This window comes from Marmota flaviventris, chromosome 19 (genome assembly GCF_047511675.1).
Source record: "Marmota flaviventris isolate mMarFla1 chromosome 19, mMarFla1.hap1, whole genome shotgun sequence".
NCBI classification, from domain to species: domain Eukaryota; kingdom Metazoa; phylum Chordata; class Mammalia; order Rodentia; family Sciuridae; genus Marmota; species Marmota flaviventris.
Window position 1 is genome coordinate 18,192,153 of NC_092516.1, and position 20,457 is coordinate 18,212,609.

Consider the following 20,457-nt stretch of genomic DNA (forward strand, 5'->3'; position numbering starts at 1 on the left):
TAGAGGAAAAGCAAATTGGAAACTCAATAATTGGAAGATATATGAGAGAGGGAAAAAGATTGGTGATATTCCAAATCAATGAAAGGCTTTAATGAATCAATATGAAGTGGCAACAAAGCAATTAAAAACTTATAAAAATATGAATAAACATGCAAGCACGAAAGATCTGAGTCATCTTGGGTTTTTGTAGCCAAATATAATAGGCTGGAAGTCTGAGTTTGGGGTGCTAATAGGGTTGGGTTCTGGGGAAGACCGTCTGCTTGGCTTGTATACAGCTATGGTTTCCTTGTGTTTTTACATGGAAAACAAGAGAAGGAGAGGAATAAGGAGAGAATAATATTAAGATCTTCCTCTTCCAATAAGGAAAAAACCCCACTGGATAAGATTTCAGCTGTAAAAACCACATTGACCCCTGCGTACCTCCTAAAGCCCCCCTCTCCAGATGCGTTACATTAAAGATCCGAATTTCCATATGTGAACTTGGTGGGAAGGGGAACACAGTGTGATCCACGGCAATAAATAAATACCAAATAAGTGTAAACAAATGCTTTTATCCTCCTGAGTTGCTGACTCTTCCTTATTTTCTAGCTTGAGTTAAACCCACAGCTCATTTGCTTTACATTTTTATCCTTTCTAGATAAGCATGTTCACATCCATAATCTTTCTCGTATGTATTGCTTAATTCTATCTTCTGTGTTTTGTGGTATGGTGCTTTTAGTCCAAGTAATTCCTGATTTTTCCATATGAGCTCCTTTTCAAGGTGATACCTTCATGGTTGTGATTACTATGTTAAGTATTTCGCCCCTTTTGTAAGAACACAATGTTCTTCTCTGTTGCTACGTTGGTTTTGTTTGGAAGTTTATCTAGTTTACCTCAGATTTGTTGAGGTATACATTTTTACATACAGGTAAAAGACAAGCTGGGAAAACTTTTTTTTTTTTTTTAATTGATGGGGTTTCTAATGTATTATTTACTCACTTTCATGAAAGAAATTCTAGTATGGGAGGAATGAAGTCATTTTGATCAATCGCAAAAGAAATTAACATGATTTTTTCTTTCTTGTTTTTTCTTTTTTTTGGTACCAGGGATTGAACCCAGGGATGCTTTACCACTGAGCCACCTCCCCAGCCCTTTTTATTTTTATATTTTAAGACAGGATCTTGCTAAGTTGCTCAGGGCCTCGCTAAATTGCTGAGGCTGACTTTGAATTTGCAATCCTCCTGCCTCAGCCTCCTGAGCCACTGGGATTACAGGTGTGTGCCACCGCACCTGGCAACATGGTATTATGTTTTAAAGAGTCGGACAGTTTAGGTTGTGCTATGGTAACAAAGCCCCATCTTTGGTGCTGAAAACAGCATAGGTTTCTTTCTTTTCATCTGTACAGCGTTGAGGCCTGGATCTATAGTATCTTTCTTCAGGGAGGAGCTCTGAGTCCACGGAAGCTGAGGGAGATGGCACCGCTTTCTTCTACAATTGCCAGACTGGAAAAAAGACCAGGGCAAATCTCCTGCTGTCTTCCCTTCTATTCCTGTTTCATTAGCCAAAGTATCCTTAACTGGAAGGGACCTGGAAAGTCTCTCCCTCCCAGGAATCTGCAGGAAGACTGGACCATTCTAGCCACCACACACTCTCCTGCTTATCCCCAAACCTGTTTTTGTCTTTTGTTCATTGATTTTTTTTTAATTCCTTTTTGTTATGTGAGTCATAAATCCTTTCTAGTCTTTTTTTCTTTAAAAAACAGAAAAACAAGACTAAAAGTTAGCCAGAGTTCATTTCTACTGCTTAACAAATACCCCAGAAGGTGTCGGACCTGGCTTTACACGCTCTGTGAACCGGACAGATTGGGAAAGTGAACTTCAGCATACACATCCTGATTTTGAAGCAAGGACACACAATTTTTTTTTTCAGGGACAACATTTTAATCGGAAAAGAAATAGGACATGCTCTGAGCCAATATCTAGACCCAAATCATTATTGGTAGCCACCACATGTCAGGCAGAGAGCCAGGTGTTTTTGCATATGTTAGCTAATTCAATTTAATTCTTTATAAACACAATGTCAGGTGAATCTTATTATTCATAATTTATAGATGCAGAAACTGAGGCTCAGAGAGGCAAAATGACCTGCCTCAAAAACCATTAGCTAACAAATGACAGCTCTGTTTGGACTGTATCATCTGATAATGCAGAAGGATACCAGAATAATGCAATGTGATTTTAGGTATGTTCGGTTTGGTTTGGCAAAACTCTGTGCTTCAAGAAAGGTGAAAGGGGGCCTTGAGTACCAAGGTGACAGGTTGGAATTGATCAGTTAGGCAGTGAGTCAGCAAGGGGATATTTTTATTTAAAAAAAAAATGAAAAGGCCTGGGGATGGGTTGGGGCTGTAGCTCAGTGATGGGGTGCTTGTCTAGCATGCGTGAGGCCCTGGGTTCCATCCTCAGCACCACACAGACATTCCTCCCAAACAGTGATCTGCTATTGTTGCCAAGGAGCCCAGTTGGAGAAACACTGTGAAAATGTGGGGCTGAATGAGCATGCGTACTGGCCGTGGAACCAACAATATTCTAGCATCTCTAGACCCACTTTGGATAAAGTTGGAGGTCACCCTACACGCACGGCTCCTACTTTAATTGTTGGTTTCTCAAAGACTTGCTCCTAGAAAGCACCTCCATTAGCTGGGTGCAGTGGCAAACGCCTGTAATCCCAGCTTGGGAGGCTGCGGCAGGAGGACCGCAAGTTCAAAGTCAGCCTCAGCAATTTAGTGAGGCCCTAAGCAATTTAGCAAGACCCTGTCTCAAAATAAAAAAGGGCTGGGGGGCTTGGGCTGTAGCTCAGTGATGGAGCGCTTGTCTAGCATGTGTGAGGCCTTGGGTTCGATCCTCAGCACCACACAAAAATAAATAAAGATATTGTGTCCATCTACAACTAAAAAAAATATTAATAAAAGGAGGGGGGACTGGGGATGTCGCTCAGTGGTTAAGCACCCTGGGTTCACAGTACCAAACCAAAACCAAACAAAAAAAAACAAGAAAACAACAACTGTCTAAGTGTGCAATGGGCAAAACTCTCCAAAAAAACAAAAACAAAAACAAAAAACCCTGTCCTCTGCCTGATCACTGGTGTGGCCCCCTTATCTTATCAATAGAACTGCATTCTTTCAAGACTATGGCTATAGGGGATGACAGAGAGAAGGAAGGGAGAGATCTCCTTACTACCAGAGTTCAGGCAAGGGACATAAATGTGCAGGTCCATATGCTCCTTCTAAAGGCTCATCTGCATCTCACCTCTGGCTGAAGTTGGGAATAGGCTGATTTTCCAATAGAAACTTCAGATTTTTTTTTTTTAAGGGAAATCCTGCAATTTTAAACAATTGCAGCTTGTAGCTTATTTACATTTTTTAGTATCACTCTCAGTTTGCCACCTCTGGGTTAGATTTTTAACGCCATGTTATCGAAACCTTTCCAACCATTTCATCCAAACCTTTCCAAATTTGGGAATGCACTTATTTCTCAAACTAGACTCATAACAGGTTGGTTTCAGATGGTTGAAAGAGTGGACCAAGAAATGTGAGCATGAGGGCCTGGGCCAGGGGGCTGGGCACCCTGGAGGCTGAGTCTTGAAAGGGGGATGGGCCAATGCAGTAGAAGAGTCAGCTTCCTGGCTGGCTACTCTGGGGCCCTCTGGGAGTGGAAGGAGTGCCCGCCAAAGCCTGGGCTCCTTGCAACTTCTGTTGGCCCCTTCCCATTGACATTACAGTAATACAGTTGTGCCGTGTTTGAAAAAGCATCCCTAGTTACACGGAATGATTTACAGGACACCAGACTCTGCATTTCAGAGGTCTCCTGTGTACCATAAAAAATATATTATAAAGGAATAATCTTTATCTAAACTAAAGCTGCAGTGAAGGAAACTCATGTCCAGCTGAGAGCAGCAGTGAGCTTTTGTTCACTCAGGGAAAAGTCCGTGTTCTTCATCTTATTTGATTAACATTTTTTTTTCCCTCTTTGGCACTAGGTATTTTGTTAATATTTAGACATTATATACATTTTCTTTCAGCTGTTGTTCCTATTATGTGATCAAACAAAACAGGGGAAGTCAGCCACATCAGCAGAAGAGGGGAAAGCAGATCTGCCAGGCACCCAGCTGTGGCTAGCAGGGAAGAAGGGGCTGAATAGAGCCTGCCCCAGGAGGAGACTGGCCAGGCTGTGGTGCAGGGCCAGCCCTGTTCCCAGGAAGCAGAGGTGGCTACAGAGCCCCAGTTGATTGCTTTGCCTCTTCCTTTCAATCCCACCCTGTCATTTCCCTCACTTTCCTGAGCAAAGGCAACAGCAGAGTCTACTTTGGACACTTCTAGAGCTTTCTGATATTTATCATTTGGCCTCCCTACCCAAGAGAGGGAAGTGAGGGATGGAAATCTCTTCAGAGACAATACATTTAAAAAAAAAATGTAATTCGATCATATACAGACCCCCTGCAACCCACCTTGTCTCCGCTTATTAGACGTTTAGAGAGATGGACTCTCATTTTATTTCAGTCCAGGCAAATCCGAACTTCTTTAGTGGCCAATGCCTTCCAAAGGGCACGGGTATGTGCACCTGTGGTTAAGGGTGTCCCGGAGGGGGTGGCCTCATCTTTAGTAAAAAAGCACGGTCACTTAGTGATGGGACAGAGGCAAGAGCTCTGAGGTTGGGAAACATGGGGGTTTGTGTCAAAGCTCCACCCATCGTAATCTCCAAGAAAAGATGGGGAGACTGGAAAGATGGAATTTGGGATGGGGAAGCTGTTGTGGAGAAGGAATTCCTCCTGATCCAAGGCAGGTCGACCCCAGGGTGAGAGAAGGAAGGGTAGGGGGTGGGCTGAGTTTACTGGGAGTCCCAGGGGACAAACGGAAGGGAGAGCTCGCCACCCTCTGGCCCCCCGCTGGCTCCCCAGTGCGCGGCACCGGCTACTGGCTCTGGGCTCCAATTCCTTAAAAGTGTTGGGAGAGGGCTGAAGTGCAGCACGGCGTCTCAGACTCCCAAGGGAGGGGACGCACACGCGGTGGGGCGGGGAACACCCAGCGCAGAGTGTCGGGCGGCGGTGGGGGTACGATCCCGGCTCTCCCGGGTGCCCCAGCCCTAGCGCACGCCTCCGCTCCCGCGCCCCCATTCGCAGGCGCGCGCCAGGCGCACCCCCCTTCCCTCGGCGGCGCCGGGCGCGCGCGCTGCCCCCTCCTCCTCCCCTCCGCGCCTCTCCTCTCTCCCGGCAGAAAGTTAGCAGCGGGGAAGGAACTCGGGGCTGCAACAGCGCGCGGCGGCGGCGGCAGGGACTGAAGCAGGAGCCGCGGCGGAGCGGGGGAAGCGGGGGCGCTGCAGACGGAGCAGGTGCAGCCGGCGGGTCCGCGCGCCCCCCTCGGTCCCCTTGCCAGAGGCTGAGGGGGGGGGGTCGTGGGGGGCCACCCGGACTCCGCGGGCAGAGTGGGGAGGGGGGCCATGCGGCCGGGCTTCCCCCCGGCGCAGCGGGACAGCGGCCAGGGCCGGGGGCGCAGCGGCGTCGCTTCATGCAGCCGGGGCGGCTGGGCAGCGGCGGCGGCGGCGGCGGGGGCGGCGGCTGAAACCATGTCCGGGCAGCGCCGGGGGCTGCCGCCGCCGCCGCCGCCGCGAGCCGGGAGCCGCGATGGCCCCGTGGCCCGCACCTCCTCCGCCTCCGCCTCCGCCTCCACCTCTGGCCGCGCCGCCGCCGCCCGGCGCCTCTGCTAAGGGGCCGCCGGCGCGCAAGCTGCTTTTCATGTGCACCTTGTCCCTGTCTGTCACCTACCTGTGCTACAGTCTCCTGGGCGGCTCGGGCTCCCTGCAGTTCCCCCTGGCGCTGCAGGAGCCGCCGGGCGCCGCCGCCGAGCCCCCGCCGAGCCCGCCACCACCCTCTCTGCTGCCTCCCCCCGTGCGCCTCGGCGCCCCCTCGCAGCCGCCCGCGCCGCCGCCGCCGGACAACGCGAGCCGCGGGGAGCCGCCCGAGCCCCCGGAGCAGCCCGCCGCCCCCGGGGCCGACGGCTGGGGGCTGGCGAGCGGCGGCGGAGGCGCCCGGGACGCCTGGCTCCGGACTCCGCTGGCCCCCAGCGAGATGATCACGGCGCAGAGCGCGCTGCTGGAAAGGGAAGCGCAGGAGTCCAGCACCACCGACGAGGAGCTGGCAGGCCGGAGAGCGGCCAACGGGAGCAGCGAGAGGGGCGGCGTCGTCAGCACCCCCGACTACGGGGAGAAGAAGCTGCCCCAGGCGCTGATCATCGGGGTCAAGAAAGGAGGGACCCGCGCGCTGCTAGAGGCGATCCGAGTACACCCGGACGTGCGGGCGGTGGGCGTAGAGCCGCACTTCTTCGACAGGAACTACGAAAAGGGGCTGGAGTGGTACAGGTAGGACCCCTCGGGATGGGAGGGACCCCTGGGGAGACCGGGAGGGGAAGCCGCCGCTTTCCGTGCCCTTCGAGATCCAAGAACAGTCCCGGGAGTCCTCTGTCCCTGCGCTGGGGCTCTGGGAGTCGTGGCGGGGTTGCTCAGGGGGAGCTGCTGGACTCAGAGGGCTGGACTCCAGCTTCAGATCACTTTATTTTAGGGCTAGGGGACGTGTCATCCCCGCCTTGCCTGGGGCTTCCCATCTAAAGGGGCGCTTTCTCCATCTACCCAGCTCCAAGCCTGGGGATCCCCGGTCCTCCTGCCTGCGGGGTGTTTCCTAACCCAGGCTTTTGCAGGGCTCTGGGATTCTGTGTGTGTGGGGACGCTGGAGGAACGAGACAGGATAACTAAATTGACGAAGGGGCTTTGAGATCCCCCGGAATCAATCACAATCGCCCTCAAACGCATCTGCGTGGCTGGAATCCAACTTTAGTATTTTAAGGTCAGAGCAAAAATGCACAGGAAAGCCGGTTAAAAAGATGATGCTGGCGCTTTGGCTTTCTAGTAAAGACAGGGTGTTTCCCACCTCCATAACTTTCTGCCCCCCTCGGCTGAATGAACATGGAGTTGCTTTTGCATCAGGAGCCTAAGTGCCTACATGGCAGTTGGTTCCCTAAGAATGTTTATGCCCTGCACTGATGCCCCTTCGAATCTGCAATTCCTTCAGCCAAAATTGGAGGTTGTGAGATGCTCTTGTGAGATGTTCCTGGCCCTTCTTTCCCACCGTTTGCTGGTGGTGTGAGTAAGGCAGTATAGAAAGTTAAGTGCAGGTGAAATAAATTAATAATCCACCAATCTTGCCAGCAATAACATTTGCAACAACACTGTACAAATACTCCAAATGCAATCCTTCCTCCCATCTCCTTTCCCTTTTCCCTCCTGTTTCATGTCTTTCTGGAGAACCCATCTGGATGGCCAGCCCCACGGCAATTGCATTTCAATAAATAATTGCAATTGTCAAAACAGAAACATGGCCTTTGTCAGCTAAAGTGATGTTATCATCTTAACAGAGCCAATAGGTAAAATTGTTTCCTGACAGATCGCCTTCCTGTTGAAGAGATGTGCTTTCTAGGTTTAAATTACAGCCTGGGAAAGTTTTAGAAATAACTTAACTTTAAAAATACATAATCAATGTGTGTATTGTGATTGATTTCTTCCACTTTCAAAAATATGTCTGGTGTTGTAAAAGCTTCAGAGAAGAACACTTAGGCATAAGCATTCTAGCACATTATCCCGAAACAGCAAATGTGTCTGTTAATGTCTTGTCTGTTTCAACAGCGAGAACTAATTGCAATATTTTAGGAGGCTTCAAACAGCCCCTTCCTATCAAAACATAAAACAGCAAATGCTTAATTTAACTGGAAAATCAGTATTTATAACATCACAAGCCATGGCTTTCAGTTTGTGATTATAATTTAAAAGGTGTTGGGATGACTAATGCAACAACAAATAAAGACAGGGTACGACGTCTCGGGAGAGTTTGATTGCCTCATTGTTGGTCCTGGGGATGTTCTGGTTTCTTTCTGTGGGGTGGCTTTCGCCTTGTGAGGGTTACTGCGAGTTTTGATTTCCAGTTCTAATTTTAAAGCTGTGTTTCTTGTGAGAAGTGTCAGATGTCTTTTGAGGGAGGCATAAAGATCAAATCTTTCCAACATGTGTTTGGGTTGCTTTGCGGCAGCTGGAAAGAGAGTATGGGTGTTTCATTCAGATGACTTCAAGTGGCCCACGAGTGCTGGGTGGGGTGCTATGGTGGGGTCTGGGTAATTTTTTGAATCAAAGGAAAGCAGATGCCAGACAGTCCTATGTTCCTTTGGTACATAGACTTGAAGGTACATAAACTATCTCCCTGTCACACCACAGCTACTGAAGATATTCCAGCACTGTGGTGTGCCAAGCCTCCTGTTCCCTGCCAATGCTTGTGATCTTTGGGGATTAATGTCACTATTTGGTGGGCCATGCATAGAATGGTTAACCTCACGAGGTGTGGAGAGGGGTGAGATACGCTTGGTCCTCACTTGAGGGACCATGGGACATCTCTGTGCCTTCCATTGCTCACCCAGCATCTAGCCCATGACAGAGCCCCATCATGCTGGGTGGTCCTGATTGGAAGTGTGGGAGAAGATCCTCTCAAGAACAACTTTCCTGCTAATACTTGTCTATCCGACATAGAGGGAATCATTCGTCACTCAAGCTGGCTGGTGTGCACGCTCCTGGGCTCCTAGAAGCAGAATGTGCTGGCCCCGGCCTTGAACAGGCAGATGACAGTGCTGTCAGGGAATGTGTAAGACTTCTCATTAGTTCCTGGTCTCCTGGCCTCTCCGATCCCTCTTTCCCATGTAGGAGGAGCGGATGGACAAACAACCACACTATATTGTAGAAACGGAAGTGGTAGCATGGATTCAAACCAATAACAAATACCTCATTGTTCCAGTCTTGAGTCTTTGAAAATGATGCCCTTCCATGGCAAAATCCCTTCCCGTACATACCAGGTGAGCTACCTGGACTCTATTTGTCCGATGAGAGATCCAGAGGTTAATTTATGCTTTTGATTTCCCCCGATTTATGTATTGACTTCTGATTATTTTTAATGTGTCTCTGGTAGCCGACTGATCCTGCACGCGGTTCTGGTTTTTTCTTGTTCATAGCAAGAGCCAAGAAGAAACTGGGGCGGCTGTCACTTCTGCCGTCTTGGGGTTTCCTGATACTCCACTAATCAGCCTGAGCCATTTTATTTCCTTCCCGTCACTCCAGTTATCTCTCAATCCGGGTTTTGCTTTGCTCCTATGCTGTTGATCTAATGTGATGTAAAAACACATTTGAGATTAGAACATGTGCGTTCGGTTCTCAGGGCAACATTGACTAATGGATTAGGTGGTGTGTGGTGAGGCTTCGCAGAAGCCGGCCTCCCTCGGAATATTGACACGGACCAGTGATTAATAAGTTGGGGAAGATTCAATCCACCACTCATCCCTTCCTGTCTTTCCGTGGGATCTGGTACAAGTTGTCTGGGCAGAGATCTTGAACTATTGCAAGGGATGGGACCTTGAGGAAGGTCCCTGGCTGCCACAGCATGACTCACCAAAGTGACAAAGTGACATGACTGGTGTCTTCCCCTGTGGTTTACATGATGAACTGTTCTCCAGGGGACCCCTTGGAAAGAGGTGCCCCATTTACCTTCACTCACTGACTCAGGGCAATCTCTCCAAAGCCACACTCCTGCTGCCCCACCCTGGGGGAGATGGACAGTAACAGCAGCGTTATTTGCACGCGTCACCCAGAGAGAGAATGAAGGACGGAATTGCTCTGGCATTGACAGAAGTGCCAGCCAGTGTGGTGGCTTGCGCTTTGTACATGTGTTTTCACATTTAAGTGTCGCGGTAGTGCTGTGAGCTAAATAGCAGCATCTCTGTTTTATGGGCGAGATTTTCCATTATTCCAGGGGAGGGTGAACGACTGTTTCAGGGTCGCAGACTGGCCAACTCCTGGGCGGAGATTTGAACCCACATCTGTCCGTTTCACCATGCTTTGTGTCCCTCTGCGGCTCCGCTACGCAGCAATTACTAGGAAGGTCATGTACGGTTTTCATTCTTCCATTCAACAAATATTGAGTGGATGCTGACCGGGCACCCGGCACTGTCTTTGGTACCGAGGGTCAAGTGGAAAATAAGACAGCAAGCTCCTGTTCTCCTGGAACTGGTCCCTAGAGTCAGGGAAACAACAAACAACAAGGCAAATGATTCGGAGAAAAAAATTCTGGTTGGGATAAAGGCTACGGAGACCAGCTAGAGTCAGCAGAGGCTCGGAGTGCCTTTGTCTGGTGGGGTAGCTACTGTCCACCTCTGGCCACTGACCACAGGAAATACCCAAATTGAAATAGATTGTAGGTGTAAAATACACAGAGTGCCAAATGGCTCATTAGGGATTTTATGCTGAGTACATGTTGAAATTGCAACATTCTTATTCGCTTAAATATATTGTTAATTCCATCTCTTTACTTTTTAAATGTGGCTACTTGAAATTTTACAAGTAGACTCATGATTCGCATTGTATTTCTATTGGGCAGTGCTTGTGTAGGTAGTGCTTTTTAAATTTTAAGAATATATGAATCACCTGGGGAATCTTGCTAACATGCTGATCTTGATTCTGCCACTCTGAGCAGGGCCTGAGATTTTCTTTGCATTTCAGAAATGCTTCTAGAGGCTGTTGATAGCGGGGCCTCACTTTGAGGTGCAAGGGGCCTAGAGAGTAATTGTCGTGTGAGGGTGTGGACATATGTGTGTGTGCGTGCATATGTGCTATTTTAACTAGTCTGATTAGGAAAATATCTCACTGTGGAGGTGATGCAGATGAGGTGAAAGAGTAAGACCCTCCCATGTAAAGAGGTTGGAGAGGTTTCCACGTAAAGGAAACAGCAGATGCAAAGGTCCTGGGGTGGAAAAAGCTTTGTGGCCCTGCCGAGTGTTGATTCAATATTGGAAAAACACTGTAGGGGGATGAAATTGGGTTCAGAGCTGGCTATTTGGGTGATCTTGGTTGGATAACTTAGCTTCAGTGGTTTATCGGAGAGTAATTTAGGAACAAATGAAATAATAAAAGTGAATGTATTTCTAGACAAAAGAGTATCCTGGAGCCCAAATCCAAGTAGACCTGACCACGAGGTGTTCCTATTTCTCAGATGATTGTGTTCACTTACATGCCTTATATTTTATTACTGATATGTTGACTTATGATTTGGGAAATGCTCACCCATGACTGGCTTTGGGCCTCCATCTGCTTAATCTTTCCGACTCAGAGCCGCAGACTCAGACGCCTTCGGGGCCCCTGCAGATCAATCTGAATGAGGCAAGCAGACTAAAGTGGGTAGGAACTGGAGGTCTCCTGTGGTGACGAAGGGGCACCTGCTGCCCTGTTCCATCTGCCCTGTGCCACCGACGAAGGAAGCATCCGGGTGATCAGATCTTCCACTTGGTAGGAGAGGCTGGAAAGCTGGGTTGGGTGTGCGATCTTCTGACTCTTAGTGTTGGTCACAGATTTCTTCAAAGCTCTATGTGGGCCAATACCACCGGACAAACAAGACCCATCTGTGGGCTGGATGTGGCCAGCTGGCCACCAGTTGGTGACCTCTGGTTTAAACTCATTTCGGAGACTAACTGGCAAGCTCATACCCTCTGCAGTGGCCAGAACTGTGGCTTATTTTGTGCTATTTTGGTTGAGGTTTTTTTTTTTTTTTCTCCTTTTGCAGATTTTTGCAACAGCATGTGGGAAATACCTTTCAGATCTATTACAATAACAACAAAAAGAAATCGACACAAACAGGAACACCAGGCAGAGAAAAAAAAACTGCACACGTAAATCTGTAAATCTCCCTTTTGTTCCCAATTAGCATTTCCCTGAAGGGAGGAAACTTCTTGATTTTTCACTCATTAATCAGAAGCACCTATAATTGATCTGTATAGAGAACTTGAACTTGTAAGAGAGATTCTGGTCAGGCCGAAGAAGAAGACCTGAAAGGTGCAAACACTAGATTTGGGGCTTTGCTTTGTTCTGTTGGACATCGGCTTATGTCAATCTCTGCTGCTCAGGGGTGGGCAGGGAAGGCCATATCTCCGCAGGGTCCATTCATTCACTGAAATACTTTGACTCTGACTTCTGTTAGACTCTTCAGAGAGCGGACTTTAGTAGAACAGAAGCAACATGATTGGAGCATGATTTTTGCAGGTCGGAGTCAGAATCCACTGCAGGTGCAATGTGTGACCTCGGATAAGTGAATATTACCAAGCCTCAGTTTCTCCATCTGCAGAATGGGCTCCACAGCACCTGCTCCCAGAGGATTTTGTCAGGATGAGATGACATGGAATTTCACGCACCATATGTAGAGTTTGTGAAAGAGCACATTTCTTCCCCCCCTCTTCTTTCTCTCTCTCTCTTCTCCCATTTTTTTTTCTTTTTTTCTCCCCCCTTCTTTTATCCTGCCTATTAGTATGGAGGGCCCTAAAGAGAAAGCTGTAATGGATTTTTCATTTCAATATAGTCTTTTATTTCAAGATGATCTCTGAAGGAGGGATTTTAAGTCCTGAAGCTGCTCTTAAATAGCTCTCCAGAGGATGATCAAAACCGGATTCCAGATTTTAATCTATTGTCACTGGAACGAAAGCAGGAGAAGAGTCTGGCTTCCCCAGGTAACCGCAGCCGGAGTTCTCCACCCAGGGAGCATGGGGGTGGGGTGGAGCCAGGCTCCCTGCGCTGCAGGCCGCCACCGTCCTGAGCCTCCACTGGGAACAGATGCCACTTGCTCCAGATGGACCCAGAGGCACTTAGAACGACTCCGGGGACATGCTTCCTGCCTTCCGTTTCTCTGCAGAACTGAAAGCTTTGAAAGGATGCAGGCTGGCTCAGGAAGACCCTGCCACTTCCCCTGTCCTGAGATTTGGGGGTGGCTGGGCCTGGCACACGCCTGTCATCCTGAAGTGATTTATTTATTTACTTTTATTTTTGTGATTCACGCCAGGCAATCGAGCCAGTGGAGAGGCGTTGAGACTTGAGGTGAATGAAAGATTGCTCGACGCGTACATTCGAAAGTTTCCGAGGTTTGGGTTTTGCATAATGGATGATCTCTCTGGAGAGGATTGAACCACCACCCTGGCAATCTGGCAATCCACCATCTCTGGGTTCTGTTGGTTTCTGTGGTTTCACAAGCTACTCTATAACTGTCTTGGGAATTTCAGTGTGAAATTATAATTCACTGAGGGAGGTTTTCAGCTGATCTTGCCATTAATTAAAAGCAGGAGTTTTTTTTTTTTTTTTTTTAACACTCACTAGTTAGGATTGCCTTCCTTTAAAAAATTATTTTTAACCTTTACTTTAGAAGACACAGAGCGTATTTAGAGGGGAACAAAACAACATGTGAATTGGGCAACATTTTCTTTGTTTGCAAATAATAGAAATCCAACTTAAGTGATTATAAAAAAAGAGACACTTTGTTGGCTTACATGATTGAGAAGTTTGGGGTAACAGCTTCAAGAAAAGCTGGATCTAGGGGCTCCAATGATGTCACTAGGCCTCCGTCTTTTTTCTTTCTTTGCCAGGTCTGTCTGTACCTTACATCCTTCTCAGATGGGCTGTCTTAACACATTTTAGTCAAAATGTTAAGTAACAACCCTAGACAAACATATTTTATGTTGATCGATCCTTTTAGAAATTATTTTTAGAGCTTCTGAATGAAATTCCTGGAGATGCCTTCAGTCCAGGTTGGGATGGGTGTCCATTCCTGAAGCAATACCTGTGTAGTACTCTGATTAGTCCTGGATGATGGAGCCATCCTTTGACTTGGGGTAGGGTTGGAAGCAGAGAGGCAGGGTTGGTCCCATTGAAACCACAGGGAATGGTTGCCCCATAGTTTCAAAGATTCCAATACTTCAAAAACAGGCCAGTTAAACTAGATGTCCATTAAACATAAAGATCCACTACTGGACAGAAGTTGGGTCTCTAATCTAGCATTTTAACTGGGAAGAGGTACAAAGGATTCATTTGAGGAGTTCAGTGTACTTGTTATTCAGTTATCCATTCATGTATTCATTAAACATATATTGTCAACTGTGCTACATGCTGGGTTCAAACACAAGCCATACATGCCCAGTGACTGGAAAGAGCTCATAGAGTGGGCAAACAGGCATGTACGTGATTACCCTATGAAGTAACATAAATCTGGACAAAGTAGGATTTGTCCCCAGAATGGAAGGATAGTTCAATCTCCAGAAATTTAATAACGAATGTGATTCATTGCAAATTTCAATAAGTGAGAACAATCCTGTGATGTATTTTAAGGATACTAAAAATATATTTGATAAGAATAAATAGCCATTCCTACTTTTTGGAGCAGACTACTAATAAAACAGGATCGTACCTAGAGCCAGCACTATCATATGTAGTACAACACTGGAAGTGTTCCCATTCAATCCAGAACAAGATAAAAAGCTGTGTTAACATCAATGTTATTTACATCATTCAGGAATTAATAGATAATTCAGTTAGAAAAAGAAGAAAAAAAAAGGAGGTAGAGTTACCACTGTTTGAAGGTAATGGCCACCATTTTTGGAAAACCTGAGACCCAATCTCTCCATGAATTGAATTCATTAAGGTGATTGATAAGGAAATGCCTGGGATTTTGTATTTGCTCACGCCAACCATTTTGAAAATAGAATAGGAGAAAAAATTATTTTTACAGAACCAAAGAAAGAAACAAAATGAGTAGGAAGAAATTTAGCAACAAAATTATAAGGGATGTGGAACTACAAAGTTTTAATACTATCCTTAGAGGAACCAAAGAAGGCAGGAATAAATGGGAAGGCGGAGACCTTCTCCAGGACAGCATTTCTTTCTTTTCTTTCCTTTTCTCTGACCCTCCACTTCCTCATTTTTATTTGCTTACTTCTTTGCTGCCTAAATTGAGGTTCAGGTGTATTTTTGAGAGTGATGGGAAAAATGAATACGACCAAAGCATTATAGTCCACAAGTCGAATTTCCTTACCTTCTTCATCTTATTTGATGAAGGGAAGAATGGTAAGACAATTATAAACAGTGTTCTGATTCCCTGCTGTGGGTGGTGGTGACTGCCTTGGTGCTAACCCTGTCCAAGGTGCTGATTCACAGTTGAACTGGTGTGAATTCCTATAAGCAGAGGCGCGCATGTTGATCCAAAGTAAAACTCAGGTCAGGGACAAATGGCTGTTATTTTAGGATGGACAGGAGTGAAGGCTTGGCTCTGAAGACCAGTCACTGATGTAGATCAGTGGTGGGGGACACATGCTGCACTCCCATGCACCAAGTTCTGCCAGATTTGTACAGTCTCTGCAAGACCCTTGCAAGGGAGGGATGGTTGCTTTGCAGATGAGGAAACCGAGGCTCTGGAAGGTGAAGTAACTTGCTCAGAGTGTGGTGAGTGCCCTTAGAGCTCTTTCCCACTGGGAGTGTCTTCCACCATCGAGGGAGTAAATAGCACACGTTAGCATTTTCTTGATTTGACCTCTCTGGGTGCAGTTGGACTGGCTACCCACAGGGCAGGCTCACTCAGGGGTCTGGCCCTAACAACACACTGGAACTAGCTCTCATGCTGTTCAGGGAGGATGCCAATCTTATTCCAAGCACCTGTTTCTTCCTTTTGGGATCCTCTGTCTCCTGATCGCCGAACTGCTGGTGTCTCCTTGCCTGTAGATAATGGCTCAAATTTTAGCTCTTCAGAAAGACCCTTCCTGGGAGAATAGAGGAAAGTGACCAGGGAAAGGGAAAATACTGGGGAACAACGTTGGCTACATTATATTGTCATATTGTTTGCATGTGTGAATATGGAACAGCAAGTCCCACCATCAGGTCCAACTCTAATACACCAATAAAAAAATAACCCCCTTCCTGCTGACCTAATTTCAAGATCTGAAACTTTCTCTGCTTGTTCATTCTCTTCTGACCAAAGATTGCCCTCCAAAGTCATCCAGTGACTTATCTCCTCCTCACCCGAAGGCAAAAATGCAAGAAAGCAAAGATCTTATCCCTTTTGGCCCTTTCCAGTTCCCAAAACAGTGCCTGGCACACAGTAGGCACTCAATACATGGTGATTTATTAATCACCAATTATGATTGAGTGAGTTAGTGAGTGAAAAGAAGGGCCATCTATATGCAGTGCTCCAGGTTTCTAAGAACAGAGAACATACACGCGTCTTGCAAACTTTAGCTAAGAATTTTCTAAGCTCTTTTGCATATTAATTTTGCAAGATTATTTCAGGTGCAAATAAGAGAAACCCATTCCATCAAACCACCTTAGACGGTGTCCAAGATACACATTACCCCATTGACTCCTCTCCTTCCTGGTATGAAGTAGAGACTCTTATCCCAGGTTTACAGATAGTTAGAGAACAAGACTTCCAGAGGGCAAGTGACATTCCCGAGGTCACACCGCAGGTTGTATCTTTCCCCAGTGACACATGGTTTTTGGTTTTTGGCTTCTTTTGTAGCAGCTTTAGGAGAAGAACATGAATTGTTCTTGATAGATCATCATGCTCCAAGGTTGTTGGGATTGTGTTTTGTCTAAATGCATTCTCAAAACTACATCGTTGCTGTTTAATAATGAGGCAGTGACATAGAGGCCAACACATTGTTTTTATGTGACCTTCTTTAACATGGGTCCACCTTTTCCTCTGCCTATGAGTTAAGATTTCATGGCTAGAGCTTCAGGAGTCTCTGGAGCTCAGGAAATATTCGAGTCAAACCCCTGTCATACACACTTTTCTGTCATAGAGCAATTGAACTACTTGGAACCATGTGATATTTGGAAAAAAGAAGCCCAACATTAGCTGAGCACAGCGGCACACACTGTAATCCCAGCAGCTTGAGAGGCTGAGGCAGGGCTATTGCAAGTTCAAAGCCAGCCTTAGCAACTTAGTGAGATCCTGTCTTTAAAAACGAATATAAAAAAGGGATGGGATGTGGCTCAGTAGTTAAGAATCCCTGGTACCAAATCCAAAAAATCTCCTGCAATCAGAAGTAAAGGATTTGAGTCTGAGTTCTGCATCTACCTTGATTTGCAGGCATAGACCAGTATTTAGCCTTTGAGCCTTTGTTGTCTCATCTCTAAAATGGGAATAACCACCTCTCCTCACTCTGCAGTGATTTTGCACAAGGGAATGATGATTCTATGCTGGGAGCTACCTTGTCTCAATCCGTCAGTTGTTATTAATCCATGCACGTTTTCACGAATTCCTCTAGATAATTGGTTTTCTGGGATGCTGCACTCCAGGGAGTACCTGAAATACAGGACGAGCACTCTTATCATAAAGTTAGATTAAGAGGTTTAATTTACAGAAACTATTATATAGCACAGATATCAAATGTTCTTAGGGCAGACTGCATAAAGTTCTAGAGAATTCTTGGACAACTTCAATCTGCATAACTCTTTCTCCCAAATCATAGCCATCAGTGGGTCTTTCTTTTATACTGAAACAATGTAAAAATTAATGGGGCACAGCTTGCTTCCTCGGACTTCCCTGCAGTGGAGGAGCTTTGGAAGTGTCTGGAAGACTCTCTCACCTTTTCTCTATTGGCCCATCTTCTCTTTCTCTTGCATGTCCTGGTGGTATTTCCTTGGTTGGTGCATTAATTTCCCGGCTTCCTGTTGCCCAACTTGCTTTCTAACCCTCTGTGATAGGCAGAAGAATTATCCCTGAAGTGTCTACATCCTCATCCCTGGGACCTGTGAATATGTCGGATTACGTGCTGAAGGGGAATTAGATTGCAGATGGAATTAAAGTTGTTAAATGCTCAATGGTTGACTTTAAAATAAAAGGTTGCCCTAGATTATATGATTGAGCCCAACATAACCACAAAGAACCTTCTAAATGAAACAGGAGGTGGAGAGACAACCAGACGAATGGCAGCCTGAGAAGGACTCCATTGACTTGCTGGATTTGAACATAGAAGAAGAAGGGGCCGTGAACCAAGGAATTTGGGGAATTCCTAGAAACTAAAGAAAAGTCAAGGCCATGGATTCCTGCCTTGTGCCCCCAGAAGGAATTCAAGATCCATTTTTATCTACTGAGACCCATTTTGGGCTTCTAGGATCCACAACTGTATGATGATAACATTTATATGAAGCCGCTAAACTTGTAGTCTTTTGTTATAGCAGCCACGGGAAACTAATACACTCTAGTAGATGTAGTAGATGTCTCTAGTAGTCACCATCTTGATTCTTTTCTTTTCTTTTTTTTTTCTGTTTTCTGGAAAGTATTACTTCCAGGGCTTCTAGGTGTCTTTCAAAACAGTGGAGCATTGTGTGAACATCTTCTGTTTGCAGATGGAAATGGTCCCAGTGACTCACATAACATGGAAGTTTATTTCTCTCCTACATAATGGAGAGTGGTGTTCAAAGTATGTAGCAATCAATCTTGCTTGGCCACCAGCCACTCGGAGGCACCACACACTGAAAACAGAGGTTAGGTGTATGGTGTGTATGTTTGCATCCCAGCCCTGCAAGCTCAAGCCAGCCAATGCAGACTGAGGGTGCAGCTTTGCTCCATGAGATCATTCCAACCCCAAGTTTCTTGCTCCACTGCCCCCGAGATGGCTTGTTAGAAATGCAGGATCTCAGATTCATCCCAAACTTTCTGCAGCAGAATTTGCATTTTAGGGAGATACACAGGTACTTATTATGCACAGAGCATGAGAAACACTGCCTTAGAGTGGGACTTTTCAACCTTAGCCCTATTGACATTTTGAATGGGCCAGAAAAGTCTCTGTGGTGAGGAACTGCCCTGCATATGGTAGGGTATTTACTGGCCTCTCCTTAGTATCTGCTAGTAGCACTTCCTTTCAATTTTTGTAGAAAAAAATGGCTCCGGACATTGCCTCTTGACTCCTGGAGGGCCAGCATTGGTGCTGGTTGAGAACTCTTACCTTGTAGAGTTTTTCTCTTTTGCATAATCAGAGCTGGGAGTCGGCTTCCTCTACAGTCCAGGGCTGAAGTCCTGGAAGCAGTTTCCTCTTCGGCAAGGGAGGCAGAAGTTAGGCCTAGAACTTCCACTCACACTCTGTGGGTGAGACACAGTTGCTCAGACACTCCTGTCTGCAGAGGGGTCGGGGAAGGTGCTGGGTGGTTTTCCACCTAAGAAGGAGGGAAGACTGGGCCTGGGGACAGCTGGCTGTCTCTGCCACAGGAGCTAACACACAAATATGGTCATAGTACATTTCTTTTTATTCTCTTCCATCAAGAAGTATATCCAGTGGAAGGAGGAAATCAATTGAGCATAAATAAATTGAAATAAATAAGTATTTTTTTTTCAAATGGAACACAGAACTATTTCAGGAGATCACAGGAAATTTTAGAAGCACATGTAAAATGTATCTGATTTGCCAATACTATATTTTGATATTAAGAGTCTGATGTTTTCTCAACTCCAGTCATGAGTATTGATCTTGTAGTTTTTATTTTCCATGAAGGTATACATATCCACCTACTACTACTACTACTTATTATTATTATTTTCTCTTTTGGATTTTTGCCTTCTCTGTAGATTTTTATTGATTATATAAAAGCTCAAAAAATTCTGTAGATTTGCCTATACTGATGTTTTAATGAAAAATGGTAATTTTAAAAATATTTGTAAAGACTATATAATTACGATGCATGTGTGTGATGAGGTGTATGTGTTTGTATATGTGTTTAAGTGTGCACATATGTGTGTGTATTAACGTGCATGTGTAGATATCCAGATACATCTATATATTAAATTGATAAATCTGTCTACTATTTGGCATCTTCTCCTACCTGGGTACCATCCCATTCCTTGTCCAGGCTACTGTGATAGACTGGAATTCCTCTCTGCTCTCTGCTATTCACATAGCAACCAGAGAGTGATCTTTTGAAAACCCACGGTAGAGCTCATCACTTTCTTGACTTTAATTTTCTAGAAGTTCTAGAAAATTATTCGAGAAAAGAAAATTCTAAGTCCCATTCATAATCTGTAAGGCCCTATGGGATCTAACTCTTCTCAACCTCTGCAATTACATTCATTTGCCCTCTTCTCTGCTTGAGCTGCACCAGCCTCCTGATTATATCTGAGAAATTAAACGTGGCCCTGCCTCAAGATATTTGCATTTGCTCCTCCCTCTACCTGGGACTTTTTTCTTTCCCAAATAGATAATTGCTTGGCTTCCGTCTTCCCTTCACTTGCGTCTGCTCCACCTTTTTTTGTACTACCTCGTCTCACCTTGTGCGCTGCTAGTGATAGGAGCACCATTCACTGGGAAATATTGGTAAACACTGCGTTGCCATTGATACACGCCTACATTCCATAGTTACTCCAGCCCCACCCCGGTTTATGGTGCATCAATTTCCTGGTTCTTAGTTCCCCCCATTCTGGAGAGAGGGTCTGGTCTTGATCTGATGCCATAAAATGACCTTAATGTTGCCCTGGTCAATTTAGAAGTCTCCGAGTTCTCCGCTATCCCTGCTATTTCAGTACACTGCCACCAGGTGGTGGTCGTGG

At 46.0% G+C, this 20,457-nt stretch overlaps 1 protein-coding gene across 1 annotated transcript in view; it reads left to right on the plus strand.

Annotated features, from left to right (window-relative positions):
• The first annotated feature begins 5,655 nt into the window (after positions 1–5,655).
• Positions 5,656–20,457, plus strand: part of Hs3st4 (heparan sulfate-glucosamine 3-sulfotransferase 4) — a 342,135-nt gene continuing 327,333 nt past the window's right edge. Inside the window, exon 1 of the mRNA XM_027948794.2 lies at positions 5,656–6,389. Coding sequence (XP_027804595.1) covers positions 5,656–6,389 — 734 coding nt within the window. The remainder of the gene's footprint in view (positions 6,390–20,457) is intronic.